The sequence below is a fragment of the Podarcis filfolensis genome, assembly GCF_964270895.1.
Source record: "Podarcis filfolensis genome assembly, chromosome: 1".
Classification (NCBI taxonomy): domain Eukaryota; kingdom Metazoa; phylum Chordata; class Lepidosauria; order Squamata; family Lacertidae; genus Podarcis; species Podarcis filfolensis.
Window position 1 is genome coordinate 39,275,947 of NC_139604.1, and position 24,205 is coordinate 39,300,151.

A 24,205-nucleotide genomic window follows, 5' to 3' on the forward strand; every position below is an offset into this window, starting at 1 on the left:
CTATCGTTGTTTTGCTATGTCTTTAATTTTAAATAAAATGCATTCAGGTTGAAAGTGGATGTTGATTGTTGGTGTAAACAAATATAGCACTGGAGCAGGGCGGGGGGGGGATGTTATGTAAATCACACATCTTGGATTGGCTGGCAGCTGAAGTGCAGAGATTTCAACACTTTATGCTTGCTGACAAACAACCACACTGTGATTATGCTATCCAGACTCTTGCAAGCAAAATGAAGAGGATGCCAGAGCTGACAGCAAAATGTATGATTATGCATCAGTTACTGTACAGGCTCCCTATATTCTCCTTGCTGAGAATTCCATTATTCAGCATCCACACAGGGCCAAACAACAAAAGCTCTCTTAAAGAAAATGCCTTTCATGGCAAATTATATATCAGAACAATATTTAGCCATACTTCAATTTTAAAGAAATAACACTACTTGAACATTGATTTATTACCCTCTTAAAGCAGGGGTCAGCAGCATAAGGCTTTTTCTCTAGCCTATGGGCTTTTCTCTCCCCGCCCCCCGCAATGTGAAGCTGTGGGTTGTTTTTTAAAGAGGAAAACATACACAATACTTTTGGCGTAGGTTGAAGAAACATGGCATATAGGCTTTACAATGCTTATCCTTCTTATAAAGTCTTGGATTTTAAAAAATAAAGACTGGCATAAGCTAAACAGACATTTCTTAAGTCGAAGTAATGCACAATTATGACATACCGTATTTTTCACCCCATAGCACGCACTTTTTCCCCTCCAAAACTGAAGGGGAAATGTGTGTGCGTCCTATGGGGCGAATGCAGGCTTTCGCTGAAGCCTGGAGAGCGAGAGGCATCGGTGCGCACCGACCCCTCTCGCTCTCCAGGCTTCAGGAAGCTATCCGCAAGCCTTGCAAGCCCGGCGGGAGTTCCCGCGGGCTCACAAGGCTTGCGGGCAGCAGCCTGCAGCCCCGGCGAGTGTCCGCAAGCCTTGCGCGCCCGGCGGGAGGTCCCGCTGGGCGCGCGAGGTTTGGGGCGGCAGCCTGTCGCCCGAAGCACGGGGAGCCTTCCGGAGGGTGCCCTGTGCTTCGGGCAGGTGTGCACAAGGCTTGGGGCAGCAGCCGCGGCTGGGGGAGGAAAAAAATTTTTTTTATTCATTTCCCCCCCCAAAAAAACGAGGTGCGTCCTATGGGCCGGTGCGCCCTATAGGATGAAAAATACGGTAGCTCTGTACTTTTCAGTTAGGAACCCATGACTTGCTAGCTCAGTCAGTCGAGCGTGAGACTCTTAATCTCAGAGTCATGGGTTCAAGCCCCATGTTGGGCAAAAGATTCCTGTATTGCAGGGGGTTGGACTAGATAGCCCTCATGGTCCCTTCCAACTCTACAGTTCTATGATTCAATGATTCTAACGATTCAAAGACTTCTTTCTAGCTTAGTTATACGTCAGAGTAGGCCTACTGAAATGAATGGATGTATGACTAACTTCAGTCCACTTATTTTAAGGGGTCTGCTCTGAGTATGATAACCCATAATATGCTGAGACGTGAAGTAATAACCATACAACCTTTCGAAATATTTTTTTTAATTAAAAAAAACCCTCCAAAATTGAATGTCTTCTTTTGCAAATATGGTTGTTGAATAATTTTTAAAGAAGATTTATCTGCAGAAATATCAGAGAAGGGTGTTTTTTTTAACATCCTTAATATGTTAATACATTAAGGATGTGAGTCACTAGTTTCACAAATCACTCCATCTAAAGTAAGCTAGTTGGAGGAAAATTGGTAATTTCTGGTTGGGATTCAGAGAAACGTATGAGGGGAAGTTTTGCAAGGTGAGCCCCACCCTACATTAGTGCTTACTATATTAAATTCCCCACATTTCCTAGTGTATCCAGCATAGACTTGTAGAGTTGCAAGGTACTTTGCGGGTCAACTGGTCCCACCCCCTGCACTGCAGGCATCTCAACTAGATCATAGCATCGATCCAGTGCAATGTGGCTGCTAGCTTCACATGACTACCCAGGGCCATCATCAGGAGTTGCTTGGGTCCCGGTAGATGATGTTGGTCCTATTGGGATTATCAGCCATTCTCTCATAATGGGATTAGCTCAGCTATATGAGAACTCGGTCCATAGATGTTGGTTCCTCAGCCTGCTACTGGCATGTGTTTAATCTTCCTTTTGTGATGAAGGTTGTTCTGAAGCTTCAACTGTTGTCTGATCCTGTGCCTAGCTTAGATCTAACTTCAGTATGGCATTGAAACTGTACTTGTGCCTCTGAGTGATAATCTTCATTGGAAAGTAGCAGGAAAACCATGCCTTTCTGAACATATTTGTTCTTGACGACTCTTGTCTAATGTGCTATTCAGGGCCATCCCTACCATTCAGCAAAGTGATGAGGCTGCCTCTGGTGGCAGATGCTTAGTAGTGTAGAGTCCACGCTGTCATTTTGTCATGCAGCCTGTTCTGCAATCCCTAAACCAGATTGCTGACCTTGCATGTGGTGAAGGACTCTACCCAAATGTCACTCTGCTCAGCTTTTCTACATGGAATGGGGGAAGCACTATTCTGCAGCAAAATCTCTGCAACTGGCCCTGATGGTATTGGTGACAAATCTTGAAAATAATTTGTAGAACCACTGATATCAGTACTTTCCTATAACAACTGTGTACTCATCTTTACTGTGTGACATTGTTTTCATTGAACGTTTGGTGCTGAATATTGAGTAAGGGTGTTAGCCACAAGCCAAAAACTAAACACTTATCATCATCCCTATGATCAACCACAGCAACAATCCATAAGAACGATTACAACATAGCCATTAATGTTCAGACAACACAGATTATTAAAACATAATATAATCAGCAGTAGAAAACTAACAGTAGTGAGGCTAAATGATGTTTCACACACATATATATATATATATATATATATATATATATATATATATATATAAAAACCTAGCAACAATCGAACTGAAAGTTGTTATACATTAAAAATGAGCTGAAAATCTCTAATGGAAAAAAGCAATTTTGGATAGGAAGAGCTCTCTGGAGCTGTGGTACCACTACAGAAAAAGCTGTGTCTCTTTTGCTCATTCAGTGGATACTTAAGGTGTCACCAAAAGCTAGACCTCTAAAGTTGATATTAATTCATAGAAGCTGGAGTATGCAGTTCATGTGTTACCTAAGCCACTTAGATTCTAGAACAGGCACAGGCAAACTCAACCCTCCAGATATTCTGAGGCTACAATTCCCATCATCCCTGGCCACTGGTCCTGTTAGCTAGGGATGGTGGAAGTTGTAGTCCCAAAACATCTAGAGGACTGAGTTTACCTATGCCTGTTCTAGAAGATTCCAACACAATGATATATTAGTCTATCTATATTTCCTCCTGACCAGATGTTACCCGCTTTAGAAGATTCATTTCCTCATGAGCAGACATTTATCTGCAGCCAATCTACCTGGACACCTCGATGTACATTGGAAGCTTGACAGAGGTACATATCCACAGGACACCTGATGGAATGCCCATTCACACTGCAGGGTGTAGATGGGAATAAGCCTCCATGGTGCATGCAGGGGAAACAATTGGGCAATTAATTCTGCATCTGAATGAGAGATTGTCCTCCCTTTAGGATGAGGTTTTAGTGATTCTGCTGCCACTGTCACCCTAAGTAATATGGTATGGGAAAACACTTTGATGGCAAAATATCTTAGGTCAGAAATGAAGAAGCTGTGGCCCTTCATGTGTTGTTGGACCCAATTCTCATGAGCCCCAGTCAGTGTGGCAAATAGAGATTATGGGGGCAGTTTTCCAGCAATATCTGGAGGGCCGTAGATTCCCAGCGCCTGATTTAGAGGATGTGGAGAGTACAGCTGGATACTGTTAAGAGTCCCCTATGTTGTGCATCATTTTGGCTGATATCTGAAGACAGCTTTTTTGCACTTTGAAAAAAATAATCCCTCAATGAATGGTATGGTGGAATCTTGAAAAAGCCAACATTGAAGCCTAAAAAAGAAGTAGTGAACTCATTAGCCTTAAAAAAACAACAACCCACAAATAATAATAACTTAACATTTGGATGATTGTATTTCATAACAGCTCAGTAGTGAAAATAGCAAATGAAATGCACCACAAAACCACTGAACGACTTGTCTCACAATTTTGTGGGGTTTGTGGTTCTGAACATTCTTAATATCTGTTCACATACTGCATGAGGTCCTTTGGGGAGGAGTCAACCAGCTGTTAGTTAAGAATTCTGGTACCTCTCTTTCTTTTATACAATGTACCTCAATCACTTTAGTAACACATCTTCTGATAAATGATATCAAAGAATGGTATATTATTTTCACCAGTTATGGTTAACGGCTGGTCATATTTAATATAAACTAAATAAGGTATGTTGAAAAAGGTATGTACCTTAGCTATGGATCCCTTTACTAATGATGTATTTTTCATATGATTCTCTGCTGACCTAATCTGACCATTGCAGTTTATAACACTTTCCCCTTGAAAATGCATCAAGAATACATGCTGTCCTATCCTACTATTCAATCATTTATCATTATTTTTTGGCATTACCACCTAGCAGCTGTATCTGATACATTTGATTGTTTGGCTGGTTAAGAACATATCGCTAGGAGGTACTCTCTTGCCTTTCACTGAGGTGGGATAGATTGTTGAGGTCAATTTACCAGCCTCTCGGGGCAAAGAAATCCAATGTTTCTAAAACTGTATCTTCCTAGTCAGCACTGCAGCATAGTCCTGTTCTCCCCTTATCTCCAGTATTGCTCAGGCTATGTGATGACAGGTAATTATTGTCCTGGGGCTAAACAGAATCTAAATTATAGTTTCAGGAAAGGTTAGTTAGGTACATGGACTTTCAGTTCTTCTGAAAGAGTCCAGACAAAGGGAAAGGGCTTGTAACTGACACCAGGAAACTGAGTTAATATTCTCCCTACATAGGATTCCTCATTTTGTTTCTTATAGCTAAAATGAGAGGTATTAAAGTGAAAAACCCTGTCCCTTTGTGCTAAATTATGGTCTAATGGAAAGGGTAATCTTATTAAAAGATATGAGATGTTGCAGTATGCAAGAGAGATGAATCACGACATTCTTAGCATACTGTGTAAAACTCAGCATTAATGGTGTTCAGTTCTTTGTCTACCTATTTCCAGTGCCAGTTAGATCAAATGGCAAAACTTGCATTGCCATTGCCAACCTAACAGACATTAATACCATAGGTAAAAGGTAAGGTAAAGGACCCCGGACAGTTAAGTCCAGTCAAAGGTGACTCTGGGGTTGTGGCGCTCATCTCGCTACAGGCCGAGGGAGCCGCCGTTTGTCCACAGAAAGCTTTCCAGGTCATGCGGCCAGCAAGACTAAACCGCTTCTGGCGCAATGGGAAGCTGTGAAGGAAGCCAGAGCACATAAAAATGCTGTTTACCTTCCTGCCACTTGCAATGATGTGCTTTTAAACTGCTAGGTTGACAGAAGCTGGGACCGAGCAACAGGAGCTCACCCTGTCACACGGATCCGAACCGCCGACCTTCCAATCGGCAAGCCCAAGAGGCTCAGTGGTTTAGACCACAGCGCCACCCGCATCCCTACTTCAATACCATAGAAAGTTAGATAGATACTACATGATGATCCACCTTATCTGGAATGGGCAATTTCAATGTACTATGTGGATATCAGTTATGAATTTTCAGTGAATAACAGACCAATCCAAACATCCCTTATGCTGGACTGAGGGCAGGGGATGGATTAGATGGAGGCACTCCCCCTTCCACCCACAAATGACAGCCAACAGAAGTCCATTACTGGGGCAAGAAAATGGTCCAGCACATCCACTGCCACAGCTGCAGATGTAAAGGAAAAGTAGAGCTATGTGCTATCAGCATTTTGCTGACATTGTACTTGAAAACTCTGGGTGACCCCACTCAGAGGTTTCATGTAGATCAGGCATGTCCAACAGGTAGATCGTGATCTACCAGTAGATCATCAGTGAATCAGTAACTCCCCCCCAAAGAAGCTAAAAAACTTTGGCTCCCTTAAAAAAAGCTTAACAACTTTGACCTGAACCACCAAAAACAGGGTTTTCCTTCCTAAAAAGAGCTCAGTGTCACTTTCTTCCTCCCTAAAGAAGCTCAACAATCTTTACCTGAACCCCTGAAAAGGGGGTAGATCACTGCCAGTTTTTAACTGTGAGTAGATTGCAGTCTCTTTGAAGTTGGCCACCCCTGATGTAGATGTTAAACACAAGGGGGATAAAATTGAACTATGAGGCACCCCCCACCATTGAATGCTCCACAAGGCTGAAGAGCACTCCCCAAGCATCACCCTCTGGAAATGACCATCCAAGTAGGACCAGAAGCACCGCAAAGCGGTGACACCCACCCCTAACTTGATGGTATCAAAACAAACAAACAAACCACTGAGCGGTTGAGGAGAATTAACAAGGACACATTTTCCCTGTCTCTGTCTTGATAGAGGTCATCATACAGGGTGAAGCCCACAAACTTATAATTTCCAGAGTGGCTTCATAATCAACCCCTCTACAAACAGAACTCTTGGAATTAACAAACTACACAATTATTTAGGGGAAGCCATGACTGTTCAAAGTGGTATCATAGTGCTTTAAATGTATGGTGTGATTGTGGCTATTGTCAAATCTGATTGGATTTATGGCATTGTGGTTACAGCATATTTACCACTTGGCTGAGATTATCCATGTCACTATTCTCAGGAACAGGAAGATCCAAACTATACCACCAAAGCACTAGCAAAAGGTGACACATTAGGAGACAACAGGAATCAACATGGAAAAAGAAAGGGGAGAATTGGGGCATTAGTTCAGCCTCTGGAAAGCAGTACGGTAATTCAGCCTGGACATTTGTTTCAGTCCTAATAACAATGAACCAAGAAGTTCTGACAATTGTGCTTTTGCTCTTAAGCAGAAATTAAACAAAACAATTTATTGGAAACGTTATCTATACCACCTATTCTGCTTAATACTTTTCTAGTTAGCAATTCTTTTTTTCTGCTAAAGGTTATTTTTCCTCATTATCAACAACAAATTATTTAAAAAAATGGAAAAGAATTTTAAAATGGAACTCTCCATTTCCTGTGGCAATTACTCAATGGATTGCTTTTATATAAGATTTTCCCCTCTGGTAGGTAGGGGGGAAAATGAATTTTCATGATCTGTGGGGTCAGTATGTGATGCATTTCTGCAGGAAAGAAATCCTGAATCTTTTTCAAAGTCATGCTTGCTCCTGGGAGGATTAGGATAATTCAGTTTGTTTGCAATGTCTGATAATTTATTTAGTTTCCCAATGAGAGCCTGTAACATTTTGTTTGCTATTTTAAAATTGGAGTTTTTCCACCGAGGCCTAAAGTGGGATCTAGATTGGAGCTAGTTATCACCGACAAATGTTGAAGGCTGCCTTGTGGGTATTGAAAATGGAATTGTATTTAAAGAAAATTAAGAAATGGGAGAATGAGGCAATGGTGTTAGCAAAAGGAAGCAAGGGAGAAAATACTTCATTTAACTGCATTGATGGCTCACTGTAAACTGACTTTACATAGCAAGAATCTTCTAGTACATATAACTGAACAGGGACTCAACAGATCCAGGGACCTCTCCTCTTACTCACTGACTGCTAAGCTTACTTAGGAGTCTTTGGTGAAATACTTTGTCAAAAGCTTTTTGAAAGTCCAAATATACTATGATTGTTGTTTTTTAACCAGGGAAGGATAAAATAACTCATTGTCTCTTACAAAGCTAGATTCTGGAGTACTAGCCTTTAGTCCGTCTGTCCCTCCTCCTCTCCATATCTGAAAAAGAGTTGCTAACTTTCATTTCCCAAATGTACTGGTATGGTGGTATTCTACTATTATAGATCTGGGGTGCAGAATAAGGCTGGATCTAGAAACATCAAAGAAGCATTTCAGTTAAACGCATTGCAAACTTTGTATGACAAATCACATTGGCAAAAACGGACTCCACAGTGCCACCTGGTACCACAGTGTTGTAATGCATATACAGCGCATATAAAATGCCTTTTCTTTACCAATCTAGCTGAGTTCTAGGCTGCTGAAAGCCTGTAATGAAGCACAGAGGGTCATGGTTTGTGATCAAAATTCTGAGGCCAAAAATTCTGAGGCTATGTAGTGGGATGGCGCCACAGACCTTCTCTCCTGATACCAGCATTACTGCAGCCTATTTGGATGGGGATGGGCTGGGGCAGGGTGGTGGTGAGGTTGGGGCTGTGTTGGCATACAGCTGGGAGTACCAGATTGGATCCACCAATGTGGATCCAATATATAGCCCCAAACTTCCCACTACCACCCTGCCCCGTCCAGGTAAACTATGGTGAGACCAATGTCAGAAGCATGTCTCCATATCTGTCAGGGACTAGGCAGAGGAGGAATGGTGGAGACCGCCCCCCCCCTTCTCCTGAACCTTCCAAGGAGGAGGAGGAGGAAAACAGTATAGATTTACAGCAGGGGTTTATGGAAGGTCACAGCTCACAGGCAGATGAGAGGGAAAGTTGGGAAATAATGGGAGAGCCAGAGCAACACCTGGTTAACATGTCATTAGAAAGCATTCCAGACCCACCCTCTCCCAGAACCTGGCGAGCCTTGAAAGTAGGAGAGCAAAGAGCTCGAAGACACAGGGCACTTATCAGCACCCGTAGAACTGACAAATGAGGAAGTGGGAGAGACGGAGGGGTGGAAATTCACTCGGGACAGGCGAGACTTCCGGTTAGCGCCAGCGCTTAATGGCGGATCTCACCCGGAGCTCCGGGAGAGATCTGCTTCGTGGGTTCGGGTCCTGTCAGCTACGGCGGAGCGGGGACCCTCAAAAATCACAGGCGCGTTGCCTGTGAACCGGAGACTCGGCGGGCACCTTTGTGCCCCCCCGACGCTGTGAAATAGCCTTTTTAAAGGCTGTGGATCAGCGGAGGGGTCTTGGAGCGGTGCTGAGAGTCGTCTTCACCCAGCCTGCGAAGCGAAGCCGCGTCGCCATTAGCGGAGAGCGCTGATTTCTTCCGGTGAAATTGGATTAAAAGAACAACTACCCGTGAGTAGGATTGACCGCTAAAATATAATTGGACACTAAAAGTAAAGAAATTGGGCACCGAGACGGACAAGCACTAAAAAGGAAGTCTGCTTTCCGTTCTGTAGCAAGATCAAAGCGAAAGGCACTCTAGCTGTAACTGCTTGAGAGGAAATTTGTGGGAATTAAGAAATCCACCACCAAAGCAAAGAACTCCCTCCCCGAAGGCAGGAGGGGGGGGAGAAGATTTTAAAGTGTTTTCCTGCCAATTTAAAAGAACTGAGTTAAGTACCGCTGCTCTTATACCTGGGATCGGACTGCCGGAGAAAAGGAACCGGCTAAGGACTGTTGCTATAAGAAGGTTAAAAAGTATCTTTAATGGACTTTGGCTACTCCCAACTTGAAACATTTATTTTGTTGCATTGTAAAGTTACTTACAGGACATTATTGACTGGGATCCCCTAGAAAGAGAAAAGAATAATTGGAAGGGACTAGGAAAACTTTTGTTTATTTTTTGAAGAGTGTGGGACTATTTTGAGAAGTAAAGAATTGACTCTACGCCCTCTAGAGGACTTACAAATTGTTTCAGCAACAAGTGGAGTTTAAAATCTGAGAACTTTTGTCTGATAGCTCAAGAGTGTGGGAATGACCTTGACTAAAAGACTTTGTTATGGCAGATGGTAAAGAGAAAGGGGATTCACAAGAAACAACCTTGAGATCTGGCAGACAATACAAAATTGACCCTTCCATGCAAAGAAGGGCTTCTGTAACAGGAGCCTCTGGAACTACAGTTGTCGCAAAGGCAAAAGTGAAAACAATGTCTACAGAAGAATCATTTGCTAAGGTACTGGAGAAAATAAATGACTCTTTGGAGGAACTAAAAAAGCAAGGTGCAGAAACTAAAGTACAAGTTGCAGAAACTAAAGTACAAGTTGCTGAAACAAATAAAAAAATTGAAGAAATCTCTGGGAAAATTGACTTAAATACAAAAAGTATAACTGACCTTGGGAACAAAGTGAACTCAAATGCAGAAGCAATTGGGAAATTATTGGAAGATTCATCTACAACACGAAAGATAGCCGAGGAAGCTAAGGAAATTGCAACTGCTGCGGAGGAAAAATTTCCACCAGTTTACAAGAAACTAGATGAGTATGAGCTGGCACTCTCTATGCAGGATATGCAACGTAAGGAGAGGAATCTAAGGATTAGACTTGTGCCGGAAAAGGAAGGAGACAACCTGGTGGACTATTTGACAAAAGAATTTTCTGATTTTTGGAAGCAGGAGTTGGAGAAAGAAGATTTTAAGATAGAAAGTGCATTTAGATTGGGAACAAGGCAGAGGAGGAATCGACCCAGAGATTGTCTTATAACTCTAAGATCAAAGGAGGAGCGAGATAAAATATTGAACCTGCATTACCAAACAACCCTTCGAATTGAAGACTTTCATATTGAGATCTTCAAAGACATTCCTAAGAGTATTTTGGACGCAAGAGGACACTATAAGGACCTGGTGATATTGCTGAAAAGGAACTACATACCATTCAGGTGGGAGTTTCCCCAAGGCTTGTCTTTTAAATACAAGGGGAAGAAGAGAAGAATAAAGACTGTGAGTGATAAAGACAAGTTCCTGGGAGAACACGAAGAAGACCTACAGAAAGAGACATTTCCAGGACAAGGGCATCCGTCACTGGACACGGACACGGTACCACCGACAGACGAGGAACAAAAACAGGGAGCTGTAGGAGGAAGGAGTAAATAATCCCACCATGGTTCTGCAACTTCTAACCTGGAATTGTAACGGTTTGAACATTCCCAGAAAGAGAAAAAATATATTTCACGCTTTAAAGAAAGACCAATTGGACTTGATTTGTCTACAAGAGACTCATGTGACAAGAGCACATAGAAAATTATTAATAAACAAAAGATTGGGACAGGAATTTATATCTTCAGACAGAGTAAAAAAGAGAGGAGTGGTGATCTATGCAAAAGAAAAATTGCAACCGAAACAAATTTTTAAAGATGATCAAGGAAGATATTTGGCAATTGAAATCCAATCCCAAGGAGAGAAGTATCTGATAGTGGGAATCTATGCACCAAATGAAGGGAAAGCTGAATTTTTTAAGAAGTTGCATGAAATTTTGATGGACCATATGGACTACAATTTAATTTTGATGGGAGATATGAATGGAGTAGTTTCAACAAATATGGACAAAGCACAAAGACAGGTAATAACAAAAGATGGAAGACTACCAAAGACTTTTTTCGAAATGACTGACAATATGGACTTGATTGACATTTGGAGAACAAAACACCCATTAGAAAGAGAGGGAACCTTCTTTTCTGAAGCCAAAATGACATGGACAAGGATTGACCAAATTTGGGTGACTAGCAGTATGGCGCCGAACATAAAGAAAGTAGAAATCTGCCCAAAAACTTTCTCCGACCACAATGCAGTAAAGATGGTGATGAGGCAAACAACAACTGGTTCCTTCAGATGGAGAATGAATGACACCTTACTCAGAGATGAGGAGATTTGCAAGAAGGCCCAAAAAACTTTGAAAGACTACTTTGAAATCAACTTAAGGTCTAAAGTAGAAAAAAGAATAGTATGGGACGCAAGCAAAGCCGTGATGAGAGGGTCTTTGATTCAGCAAAATACATTAAAGAAAAGAAAGCAAAACGAGAGGAAGGAGAGAATTTTGGAAAAGATAAAAGAAGGGGAAAAACAATTAAGATCGAAGCCAAAATCCCAAGAGATTTTAAGAGAAATTAAATTTCATCAAACACAATATATGGAACTGATGAATCAAGAATTAGAGTGGAAAATTAAACAAATGAGACAAAAGACTTTTGAATCTGCTGATAAATGTGGTAAGTTATTGGCTTGGCAAATAAAGAAGAGACAAAAACTCAACACGGTAACAAATATAGAGGTGGAAGGAAAGAATATAAGCAACCCAGCGGAAATTAGGAACTGTTTTCAGAACTACTTTAGACAACTCTACACACAAGGGCCGCAGAAAGAAATGGATATACAACAATTCCTCGAGAAAAATGGGCTGAAAAAGGTTTCGCAGGAAAGTAAAACAATTTTGAACCAGGAGATATCAGCACAAGAAATAGAAGATGCCATTCAAGGCATGACGCTGGGCAAATCCCCCGGGCCGGATGGACTGACTTCTAAATATTATAAAGTTTTGAAGGAAGGACTGATACAACCTTTGAAGGAAGTCTGTAATGAGATTATGGAGGGGAGAAGGGCACCTGATACGTGGAGTGAGGCCTATATCACACTTATACCAAAGACAGAGACTGAAAAGACTCAACTTAAAAATTACCGACCCATCTCGTTATTGAATGTGGATTATAAAATCTTTGCTGATATTTTAGCAAAGAGACTGAAAAGAGTTTTGATGGAGGAGATTCATGGGGACCAAGCGGGCTTTCTCCCGAAAAGGCATTTGTCGGACAATGTAAGGAATATAATTGACATTTTGGAAAAGTTGGAAGTGAATATAAACACTAAGGCGGTTTTGATTTTTGTGGACGCCAAGAAAGCCTTTGATAACATTTCTTGGAGTTTTATGTTGAAGAACCTCCGGGGGATGGGGGTAGGCCAAGGGTTTGAGAATGGTATAGGTGCAATATACTCTGAACAGAAAGCAAAATTAATTGTAAATAATGTGGTTACAGAAGAGTTCAAGATTGAAAAAGGGACACGTCAGGGGTGCCCTATCTCCCCACTACTTTTTATATCGGTCCTGGAGGTTTTGCTTAATATGATTAGGAGGGACCAGTTGGTTAAAGGGATTCAGGTCGGAGCTAAACAATATAAATTGAGAGCATTTGCAGATGATTTAGTACTTACATTGCAAGAGCCAGAAGCTAGCACGAAAAGAGTTTTGGAAATAATTCAAGAGTTTGGTCAAATGGCAGGATTTAAATTGAATAAGTCAAAGACAAAGGTTTTGGAGAAAAACTTGACACAGGTAGAAAAAGAAAGGTTTCAGAACGAGACAGGGTTGACTGTGGTCAAAAAAGTGAAATATTTGGGTATAAATATGACAGCTAAAAATGTGAATCTGTTTAAAGATAATTATGAAAAAACTTGGAGAGAAGTGAAAAAAGATTTGGAGATTTGGTCCAATTTAAAGCTTTCCTTGTTAGGCCGAATTGCAGTTATAAAAATGAATGTATTGCCAAGAATGTTGTTTTTGTTCCAAGCATTGCAAATAATGGATAAAGTGGATTGTTTCAAGAAGTGGCAAAAAGACATATCTAAATTTGTCTGGCAGGGCAAAAAGCCCAGAATTAAATTTAAGATATTAACGGATTCAAAGGAAAGAGGGGGGTTTGCCCTGCCAGACTTTAAATTGTACTATGAAGCGGCAGCTTTCTGCTGGCTGAAAGAATGGCTGCTTCTTGAAAACACAGACATTTTGGATTTGGAAGGTTTTAACAATATTTTTGGGTGGCATGCATATTTGTGGTATGACAAGGTTAAAGCACACAAAAGTTTTAAAAATCATATTGTCAGAAAAGCACTATTAAATGTCTGGGTTAGATATAAAGACTTGCTGGAAAATAAAACTCCAAGGTGGCTGTCGCCAATGGAAGCTAAAGCAGTTAAAAAGTTAAATATGGAGTCCAAGTGGCCAAGATACTGGGAAATTTTGGAAAAGGAAGGGGACAAACTGAGATTGCAGAGTTTTGAGAAATTAAAAGGGAAGGTGAGAGATTGGTTGCACTATCATCAAATAAATGAAGCGTTTAAACTGGACAGTAAAATTGGCTTCCAGGTGGAAAAATCAAAATTGGAGACAGAACTGTTAGAACCCAGTACTAAGAACTTGTCAAAAATGTACAATTTGCTGCTGAAATGGAATACACAAGATGAAACGGTTAAATCAGCCATGATTAAATGGGCTCAGGACATTGGTCATAATATTTTGTTTGCTGATTGGGAAAAGTTGTGGACCACCGGGATGAAATTTACGGCATGTAATGCCTTAAGAGAAAATATTATGAAAATGATATATAGGTGGTACATAACCCCAGTCAAGCTTGCAAAGATTTACCATTTGCCTGACAATAAATGTTGGAAATGTAAAGAAACTGAAGGTACATTTTTTCATCTTTGGTGGACTTGCCCGAAGATTAAGGCATTCTGGGAAATGATCTATAATGAACTTAAAAAGGTATTTAAATATACTTTCTCCAAGAAACCAGAGGCCTTTCTCTTAGGTATTGTCGGCCAAGGGGTGTTAAAGACGGATATAACTTTCTTTATGTATGCTACAACAGCAGCTAGAATACTCATTGCGAAGTACTGGAAGACGCAAGAGCTACCCACACTGGAAGAATGGCAGATGAAGGTGATAGACTACATGGGCTTGGCAGAAATGACGAGCAGAATCCGAAACCAGGGAAGAGAAGCAGCGCAAGAAGAATGGAAAAAATTCAAGGACTATTTAAAGAAATATTACAAAGTTAATGAAAGTTAGAATGATGTTGGACTGGAAAGTAAATGGTTACTATTAGCAATGGTTAAGACAAGGAGAATAAGGAAGATTAGTTTAAATCTAAATTAAAATAAGGGAAGATTTGCTGAGTAATCGATAAGAATTTGGAATACAGAAAAGGGAGGCATGAGGAAGTCGGGGAAGAAAGGTACAAGAAATTAGGATATGAAATGGTACATGTTTTTTTGTTTTGTTTTTGTCTTTGTATGTTTATGTATGTTATGTTTATATGGAAAAAATTCTCGAATAAAAATATTTTTTTTTTAAAAAAAAGGAAATTCACTCGGGACAATGCCATTATCCAAGAGGCTGGTTTCTAAAGCCTCTCTCTGTAAATACTGAATTAAAAAGGACAGTAAGAAATCTTCCATTGCCTTTATACTTTCCTGGGCAACAGCCGGCAGTCACTGACAGCACCCTGACAATATCTCCAAGCCAACCCATGGACTGCAACTGAGTATCAATCTCTATGTATTGTAATATAAAACTCCTGGATCAGATCAGGAGTGCATTTAGCACAGTCCTTACTAAATGCAGAAAATAAGAATAAATAATATTTTGACTAGCAGGTGCACTCCAGAGTCCCAAGCAGAGTTCTGCTACTGGAAACGAATGATGCAATCTTGTGAGTAAGCCAATGGGAATTACTTTTGAGCAAGCATGCATTGCATTGTGCTGTAAAGCTGGAATCCTGTGCACATGTATTTGGGAGTAAATCTCATTGTAGTCACTGGGACCTTCTTCTGAGTAAGCAAGGATAAAATCAAACTGATAAGTTTATCACTAAGTCTATCACTTTCTCCAGTTTACTCATTTGTAATTTGGTTCCTGGTACATTAGGCTGCAGATGTTTGAGATAGCCAGCTGTGGCCACCATTATTATCTCCCCAAGCCACAGAAATTGGCCCACTTGGGCCAAAGGACTTTGAAATAAATGTTTGAAATAGTGTTTGCTTAACCATTTTCCCCTATCTTTCTTCTAACCACTGGCAATTCCAGCCTTATCTTGTCTGTTATCCTTGATGGATAAAATGCAAACACATTCCTGAAATTGTGTGAAACTAATCAATTCTCTACCAGCTCTTGCTGATCCAGATGAATGCCTGAGAATATGTTTTCCAATCAGGAGGGGAATGGCTTTAACAAGAATTTGGCAATCAGCAGTAATAAGTGGTATTGGTCTGCCTACATCTGCCACTGAAGATTTCTTGTTTACTTTTTCAAGAATCATTGTAATTAATGTCTCCCTCATTTCTCTGGCGAAGCAGCTCTTATTGAAGGCTCCTTGAAATGTCTCTCGCACGCAGTGGACCTCAGCAGATTTCTAGAAGGATTTACTAAAGCTTTCAAATCCCAAAGTTTAAGACTTCTTCACTTCCAAATTACTTTTTGTCTTTAATTACACAAAACTTTGCCATCACAAAACTTGCAACAAAACCGAAACAAAACTTCTTTTTTTGGACAGGGGGAGTCTTGAATATTCCTCAGTCATTCCCCTTGTTTAACTATGCCACACTGCAGGTGTCTGTGATCCTATGTGTATGAATGGAGGAAGATGCATCAGCCCCGACATTTGCGACTGCCCATCTGGCTGGAAAGGAAAGCGCTGCAGTAAACGTGAGTCAAGCTCCTTCCCATACAAAAAAACGCTATTTGTTTATCACTCAGGCCTGCCAGCATGAATTGTAATCTCTTTTAAATGCTAGGATGCCATATAGCAAATGATCTAGTTTTGCTGCTTCAGGACTTTGTGGAGAAAACAGTTTTATATATTGGCAATACAAATTGATATAAACATTTTATGCTTCCGAATAGAAAGATTAAAAAGGGGGAAAAACCACCCTTCCCCTGTCTTATGCAGCTGTCTATCTGCTATGCAGATTTTTCTTTACAGAAATTCAGTTTTTGTAGTATTAAATGTGAAGTATTGATTTTCTGTTTTAGCAGCCACACATATTTTGTTACATTTTATGGAGAAATGACATATATTTCAAATCCAGAACTATTTAAAGCCTGTAGTAAAAGCCTTTCTGTGCCGATATATTCTCAAGGTCATCACAAGCACATTCATTCAGTGCATAATTTACACTGTTAAGCCTAACCACATTTGACTGCAGTTTACATAAAAAATATAAGTCAAATAAGTCATCTGATCTGAAAATGTTTGGGGAAATAACTTCCACCCCCTTACATGGTTATTCATTATTATGATGCTGGCAGATAAGCTGAATAAATTTTAAATGAAGATAACAAACTGTACAGAAGACTTATTAATATACTGGCTTGACACATCGTATCTGTCTTGCTGATAAAACATTTCAAGATTCAGCACTGAGTTTCATTCTATCATTATTGCAAAACACCTGCTATTCCTGAGGTTCTCAAATATTAACTGTGCCCCAGACAGCCAGTTAGTAACCTCATCACTCAAAAACATAGGGTGTTATCCAATGTTAGCTATACTCAGAGTAGACACAATGGAATCAAGCAACCTAGGATTTAAGTAATTTATGAAGAACATAGGGATCTGACAACCCAAGTCAGACCATTGGCTCATCTAGTTCAGTATTTTCTACACTGACTGCATACCCTCCAACATTTTGTCAAGGAAAACAGGGATGTCCTATTCCATAATAATAATTTTACTACTTAAACCTTGCTCATCTGACTGGGTTGCCCCAGTCACTCTGGGCAGCTTCCAACATATATGGAAACATAATAAAACATTAAACATTATAAAATTTCCCCATACAGGGCTGCCTTCAGATGGCCTGGGGGGGGTCGGATAACTCTATACCTTCCAACATTTCTCCATTGAAAATGGGGACATCCTACCATACCCTCCAACATTTCTCCAATGAAAATAGGGACGTCCTAAGGAAAAGTGGGATCAAATCAGAAACCAGGATGGCTTCTGTAAATCTGGGACTATCCCTGGAAAATAGGGACACTTGGAGGGTCTGTGACTGGCAGCATAGCTGTCAACGTTTCCCCTTTTTAAAAGGGAAATTCCCTTATTCCAAACAGGATTCCTCGCAAGAAAAGGGAAAAGTTGACAACTGTGACTGGCAGTGGCTCTCTAGGTTTCAGAGCTCTCTCCAAGCTCTACTTAGAGATGCCAAGCATTGTGTCTGGAACCTTCTATATAAAGAGAAGATGCTCTACCATTGACCTATGCCCCTTCCTCAACTTAAGATAATTGATTTCTATGCTCTGAGTATTACTTCATTGGTTATCACCCGTAGTCCAAGATCAAGGCAGCACCTCAAGAGGCAAGCCTATACTTGGTCTTTGTTGAATATTGAAGGGGATGGGGCTCAGACGTCCCACATAAGACAGTCAAGGGAAGGCAGCATCTCTTCAGACTTGAGGCCAAAGCCATCACACCACACAGTTCCAGGAGAAGAAGCACCCAGCAAGAAGGTGATAGTATGTTTAAATGCAGGGCAGCTTATAGTTAATGCTTGCTAGCTATTTTATATTGCATGGATTTGTGTTGTTTCATTATATAGAATGTATTATTGATCAGTTGATTTCTAGTTTTTTTGTGTATCAGTTTAGAAAGCTGCATTGAAGGGTGATGCAAAAACGTAACTAAATAATAATAGTTAAAATTTGAAGCACATTCACAACCAGCTACTACTACAAGAAACTCATAAATTCCTACTATGGCTGGTCTCCCGCCTTGGCATGGTCTGCATGCTATTCATTCTGTCTTCCTCTCAACCCAAGAGTCCTTTTTCGTATTCAAGCTCATTCATGAGGCTGGGTCTGTGGGATCTGCTTGCGCAAGTTTTTCCCTGACCTATGCCCCATGCCTTTAAGCAGATCACAGATAGGGCCCTGTGTACAGCCATGGCTACTTGCCTGGTAGTGAATTCTTGATGATATCTCAGCCCAGATAAGGGGCAAAATCATTGGTTGCACAGAGGCAAGTTTCCATATATCCGCTAGCACTGCTTACGTGAATATTGACTGGGAAATCGTAAGCAATTGCGCTGGCCTGAATGATGCATGCAGATTGTTTACAGCAAAGATACTGCCCCTCAGCACCCTTTAAAGGGCACTGATCTGGTTAAAATCTCATTTAATACCCACAAGTTTAGTCTGAAATTAATGGATTACTCAGCTAATCACACCAATCAATCAATTAAGGCTTCAAGCCCTAATAGGAAATGAAATTTTAATGGCCGGGGAATCTGCCTTTGGAACAAATCCGTGATGAAACTAGCAGTCAGACTAACAGAGATTAAGGAGAACTTTCTAATCATGGAAATTTCAGAATGCTAATTGCCTCGTGAAGAATGCTCATTAAGCTCTTTTGAGATTCGACCATTTTGAAAATAATTGAGGGAAGCTAACACATGCCATTCACTTACGAACAATGGGGGCATCCTGCAGATCCTCTCATTTGCCTCTTTTCACCTTTTTCTTCTGTTCAGCTGTTTGCTTGCCCAGCTGCTCAAATGGTGGGGAATGTATCGAACCTAATGTCTGCCAGTGCGCGGCAGGATGGGTGGGTCTCCTGTGCCAGATTCGTAAGTACTTGTTGCGCTTTGGTCATAGTTCCGTTTTCTGTTTGCTTGCCTTTGCCCCTGGCCTGAAAAATATGGTATGCTTTCAATTGGGAAAAGAAACACGCTATTAATTAAAGTAACTGGAAAATGTGGTAAACAGCACAGACTTTGAAAATGCTAATAATGAGGAGAGTGGATTGGTTTGACAGTGCGGGAACCATGTTCATGTCAATCCCTAGCTTCTCCAAACTATAGTTTGCCGGCGTACAGCTTCCAGGTCATGTGGCCAGCATGACTAAGCTGCTTCTGGCAAACCAAAGCAGCACACGGAAACGCCGTTTACCTTCCCGCTGGAGTGGTACCTATTTATCTACTTGCACTTTGACATGCTTTCGAACTGCTAGGATGGCAGGAGCAAGGACCGAGGAACGGGATCTCACCCCATCACGGGGATTTGAACCGCCGACCTTCTGATCGGCAAGTCCTAGGCTCTGTGGTTTAACCCACAGTGCCACCCGCGTCCCACAACTATGATAGACTATGGTAAAAACAACAACCCACAAACACTAACATAATAATGTCATAACATTCTGCTAGATCAGGCCAATGGTCCATCTAGTCCAGCATCCTGTTCTTACTGTAGCCAATCAGATGCCTATGGAAAGGATGCAAGCAGGACCCAAGCACAAGAGCTCTTTCCCCTCTTGTAGTTTTCAGAAGCTGGTATTTAAAAACATACTGTGTCTAACATACTGTGTCTAAACATACTGTGGCAGAGCACAGCCATCCGGAATAGCAGCCACTGGTAGCTTTATCCTCCACTAACCCAAAGCATTATTTAAAGTACAACTCATAATTTAACAAAGCAATAGATTAATTACATATATATGTGTAGCTAGCCAGGTAAACTCAATCCCTGGTTAAAGAGGCTGGTGCTGAAAAGTCATGTCAGCACCAGTCACATTTCAGGGTGGAGAGCATGAACTTTGAAATGTATGCAAACTATGATTGTAGAAACAAGAAATATCTGATTTATTTCATTATACTGAATTATTTGTTCCAAATTTAATACCCCCAAAAAAAGGAATCCTAAGAAAGGATTGCACTGGAATCTTCAGTCCAAGTTGTGTCTTTCAATTTATCTTCCCCCTGCCCTGCCCTTCAAATGCACACAATTAAATAGACCGTTTTTAGTCTTTTTTAGATGTGCAGAGCAAATGGCAAAGCCTATGCACACAAACTATCATTGCTGTAGGGGATGCAGCTTATCATATGCACATTTGCCCACAAATTTTGTTGTTTAGTCGTCTTAGTCATGTTCGACTCTCCGTGACCCCATAAACCAGAGCATGCCTTGGAAACTCTCGCTTTCTTCTCAAAGCTTCTCCTTTTTTTATGTCCATGGAGTTTTCTTGGCAAAATACTGGAGTGGTTTGCCAGTTCCTTCTCCAGGTGCCCAGAAATTAGTGCTACTAAATTCAGGAAGCTTACTCCCAAGTAAGCGTACCTGCTCTTGGAGCTTTCATGGTATGACAGAAATCTTCTTGGTGGCTAAGTATAAATTGGGAAAGCACATTTCTTTCATCCTCAAACACTGTCTCTGTCTTTCTGCATAGAAGTCAAATTAAGTAAAACAAACTTGCAGTTTTTCATGTTGAACGGGTTGGGGGTGATATAATCATGTTATCATTTCATGCATAAAGTACTTACATGGAGGAAATAATGAGCATCTATAGGGTTCCCCACCAGAATGCTTCAGTTGAAAATAAATGGCAGATTGCTAATAGCAATACCAACACTTATGACCACCTGCTGGTTCCCCATGTTTTGATTGATTTTGCTTTAATGTTTCCTCCTGTTGTCTGACAGTATGCAGCATGCACACTTGAGAGAGAGAGAGAGAGAGAGAGAGAGCGCGCAAAATATTATTTTAGTTCCTCTATTAATTCTGCAAAAGTTCTAATCATAGCAAGTTGGCTTATCATACTTTCTTATTCTGAAAACTGTTTTGTCCAATATGAGATCATTCAGTTTTTTTAAAAATAGTTTTGAATAGGTGAAAGCCAACATAGCTATTTCACCTGATGTACTGCTCTTTGAGCAGTGTAAATCATTTCACAGTGGGCACCACCAGTAAAGAGCCTCACTTTGCATCTTTTATTTATTATTAAAAAGACTCCAAATATGACTATATAAAATTAAGAAAATTAAAACACTGAAGAGGAAAGAAGAAATATATGCTGGTCCAAATGTTCACTAAATGGGTACAGAGTGTTTAAAAATCTACAAATTAAAAATAAAGCATTTGGGGGGTATAAATCATTTCTATTTAAGATTAAACAAGATGTTTTAAGATTCTATTTTATTGTTTTTATTTATTCACTTAAAGTAATAAATAACAGTAATCCTACTTTTCTTTATCCAAAGACAAAGCGAAACACACGTTAAAAATCAATAAAATAATCATTTTACTTATGGAAGGTGAACCTCACAACAGAGCAGTATGATAGCAGTACAAAGTATCAGGTTAAGAGGTAAATGCAGAGATGAAGCAATCAGAGGCTTTCTGAAAGAGCCAAGTTTTTGCCAAATATCTAAAAGGATAAAAGTGCTGGATTCTGATGCACCTCTTTAGAAGGTTTTCCACAGAGTGGGCACCAAGATTTCCTAATATATGTCCACTAAGCTTCTTATGGTAAAGGCCTCAAATGTTGAATAAAGGGTCCATAGGGGGATACCTGAGAAAAAAGACTATCTAGTTGCTTAGATATTTAGCATCTCCTCCATCACATTTAGCACCTACTCCATTACAAACCACACGTGGTCCTATGGGCCACCAAGCCATGTGGACTGATTCAATGAGAGTTAAGGATTCCAGAACTTAAACCAGGAATTCCATGACCTAAGTATGGGATTCACTGTGGTGAGAAACTGAATGTGCAGTGTCTAGTAGGCTGTGTGTGAAATCAAGAGCCTTGGAGCCTTCTTCATGCATAGTGACCATTGGGAGTTGTATACACATCAGCTTCCGTAACTGGCAAGCAGTATGAAGTATCTAGGTTTGCCAGGCTGGTGTTCATCTTGGAAGCCTGGCCTTTGAGGCTTGCCTGGACAAGTGTTCAGATTATGGAGGTGGGTGTGTGGGAGCTCTTCATGTAATCCATTGATTCTTTCCAATGTCAGGTTAAGACCCTCCTCTTCTAAAATCAACAGCTACATCTTCCAATTGCTGCAGTTCACAGTTCATTTTCCAATTTCCAAAGAGGCTTTTTTTTTTAATGAAAAAGGCTTGGCACAGCAGTGGCTGACTTGACACTGCCATGGTTGTATTGCCAATAATGATTCCAGTCCCTTTGGACTGGCAAATATCAGCATGGGGGTCCTCATTCGGTATGCAGCTGCTGAGGGCACTCATTCGCTGTGTCTGACACTGCAAACTGCTGTGTTTGGAAACATCCTAGGAATTAATTAGAAAAATGAATGAAGCTGAAATAATGGGGAAATCCTCTTCACTGACCTCCCTGTCATTTATGCTGGTTATCATCTGTTCTAATATAATATTATTGAACACACACTAGCTTTCTCATTTGCCCTTCAGGAACAGTTTCCTTCCATTCGCATGTCAAATCAGCAGCTTCATAATTTTATGAACCTTTTGCTGCCTCTATCACTTTTATACTCTTGCTTCCAGATTTTCTATTCCATTTATACAAGGAAGGTAACATTCTCAACAAAGGTTGTTATTTGCATGAAAATTACTGCTCTGTTCTTTTAAGCACACGGGGAAATTTTTTTATATAGTATGGTGCATTTATTGATTATAATTTCAGCACAAACTTGGCTTATTAAACAGCACTCCTTGCCAAGACGATAGAGGATAATGCCTGTGTCATTGTTAGTGTTTAGTGGTTTGATGTTCCTTGTAAATGCATTTATGAAATATTCATTTAAACCCCAGCTATGTTATTATCGTCTGATTTCCATTCCAATTTTCTTCTGAAATGTTTTAACTCTCCTTGCAATAATACGTGGGGTAGAATGGGAGTGTGTTCTACTTGAGTACTGAATTATTATTTTTTTGCTAGTTATTCTTCCCTTTAACATACTGTGCCCCATTAGCTCATTTAATTTCCTCACCTCATGTGCAAGATAGTTCTTTGATATAATGTAATGCCTATTGTTTTATTACATCTTCTAGGCAGTGGAGTTTCTCCTGGTCCGTTTTTGTGCATCCAATGTCTTACATCTCAGAATTCTATTACATTACTTCTGTAATACGATAAACAGCTCCGCTCCCTGTAAGCATCTAATTCTATACAACCAGGTTGACATATTCCATCTGGCATAGAGCTTCTGTATCCCTTAGAACTCTTAAATGGACTGGTGATTTATTTTCCCTGTTATTGCATCACTGCAGTGGTCCAAGTTGCACCTGTGGTCTTCTGCCTTCCTCTGAGCTCTTAAGAAACAGAAGGCTTATCGCAGGTGCAAGGTATCCATCTGTGTACAAACCAGCAAATTCTAATCAGAGCTCAAGAAATGCTGTATGAGACCAAACGTTTATGTAGTCTATCATTCTGGATACAAGAGTAACCAGCCACATGCTGCTGGAAAATGTACAAGTTCAGGTGTGGTGGGGAAAGGCTTTCTTATCTCTGTGTGAACAAAAATTCTATTTTTAGCAACAGTCTTTTATACCGCTGATGTTCATAAACATTACTATTTTTTAAAAAAAAACAAAAACATGTACAGTAGCATAATGACTAGGAATCAACTGTCTATGGAGTTAGTTCCATACACTAAAGGCAGCTTGAGACTTGCATTTTCCAGGTAGAAACTTACGCTACACGACAAAGCCTCTCCTCCTCCTGGAGCCGAGGGGTTGTGATCTGGAGCCGTTCCCGTGCTTCGCAGGGGGTGTTCTGGCCCCTGCTTGCCGTCATTGCTGCCACGCCATGCTCCCCGGTCAGTCTGGGATGACGGTGTTCATCTTTCAGATCATGGCAATGATATATGGCTGGCCGACATCATCAGAAGCCTTAGGGATTGGTTGCAGCTGTGAGGGTATTGGCGGCAAGCCTCTTTGGCTCAGGTGGCGGTTGGCATTGGAATGTGTTGTT

General features: G+C 40.6%; 1 protein-coding gene across 1 annotated transcript in view; it reads left to right on the forward strand.

Annotated features, from left to right (window-relative positions):
• LOC310747408 (von Willebrand factor D and EGF domain-containing protein-like) overlaps positions 1-24,205 on the forward strand; it is a 211,575-nt gene that overhangs the window by 163,865 nt on the left and 23,505 nt on the right. Inside the window, exons 27-28 of the mRNA XM_083581771.1 lie at positions 16,090-16,185; positions 19,011-19,106. Of these exons, the coding sequence (XP_083437897.1) occupies positions 16,090-16,185; positions 19,011-19,106 (192 nt within the window). The remainder of the gene's footprint in view (positions 1-16,089; positions 16,186-19,010; positions 19,107-24,205) is intronic.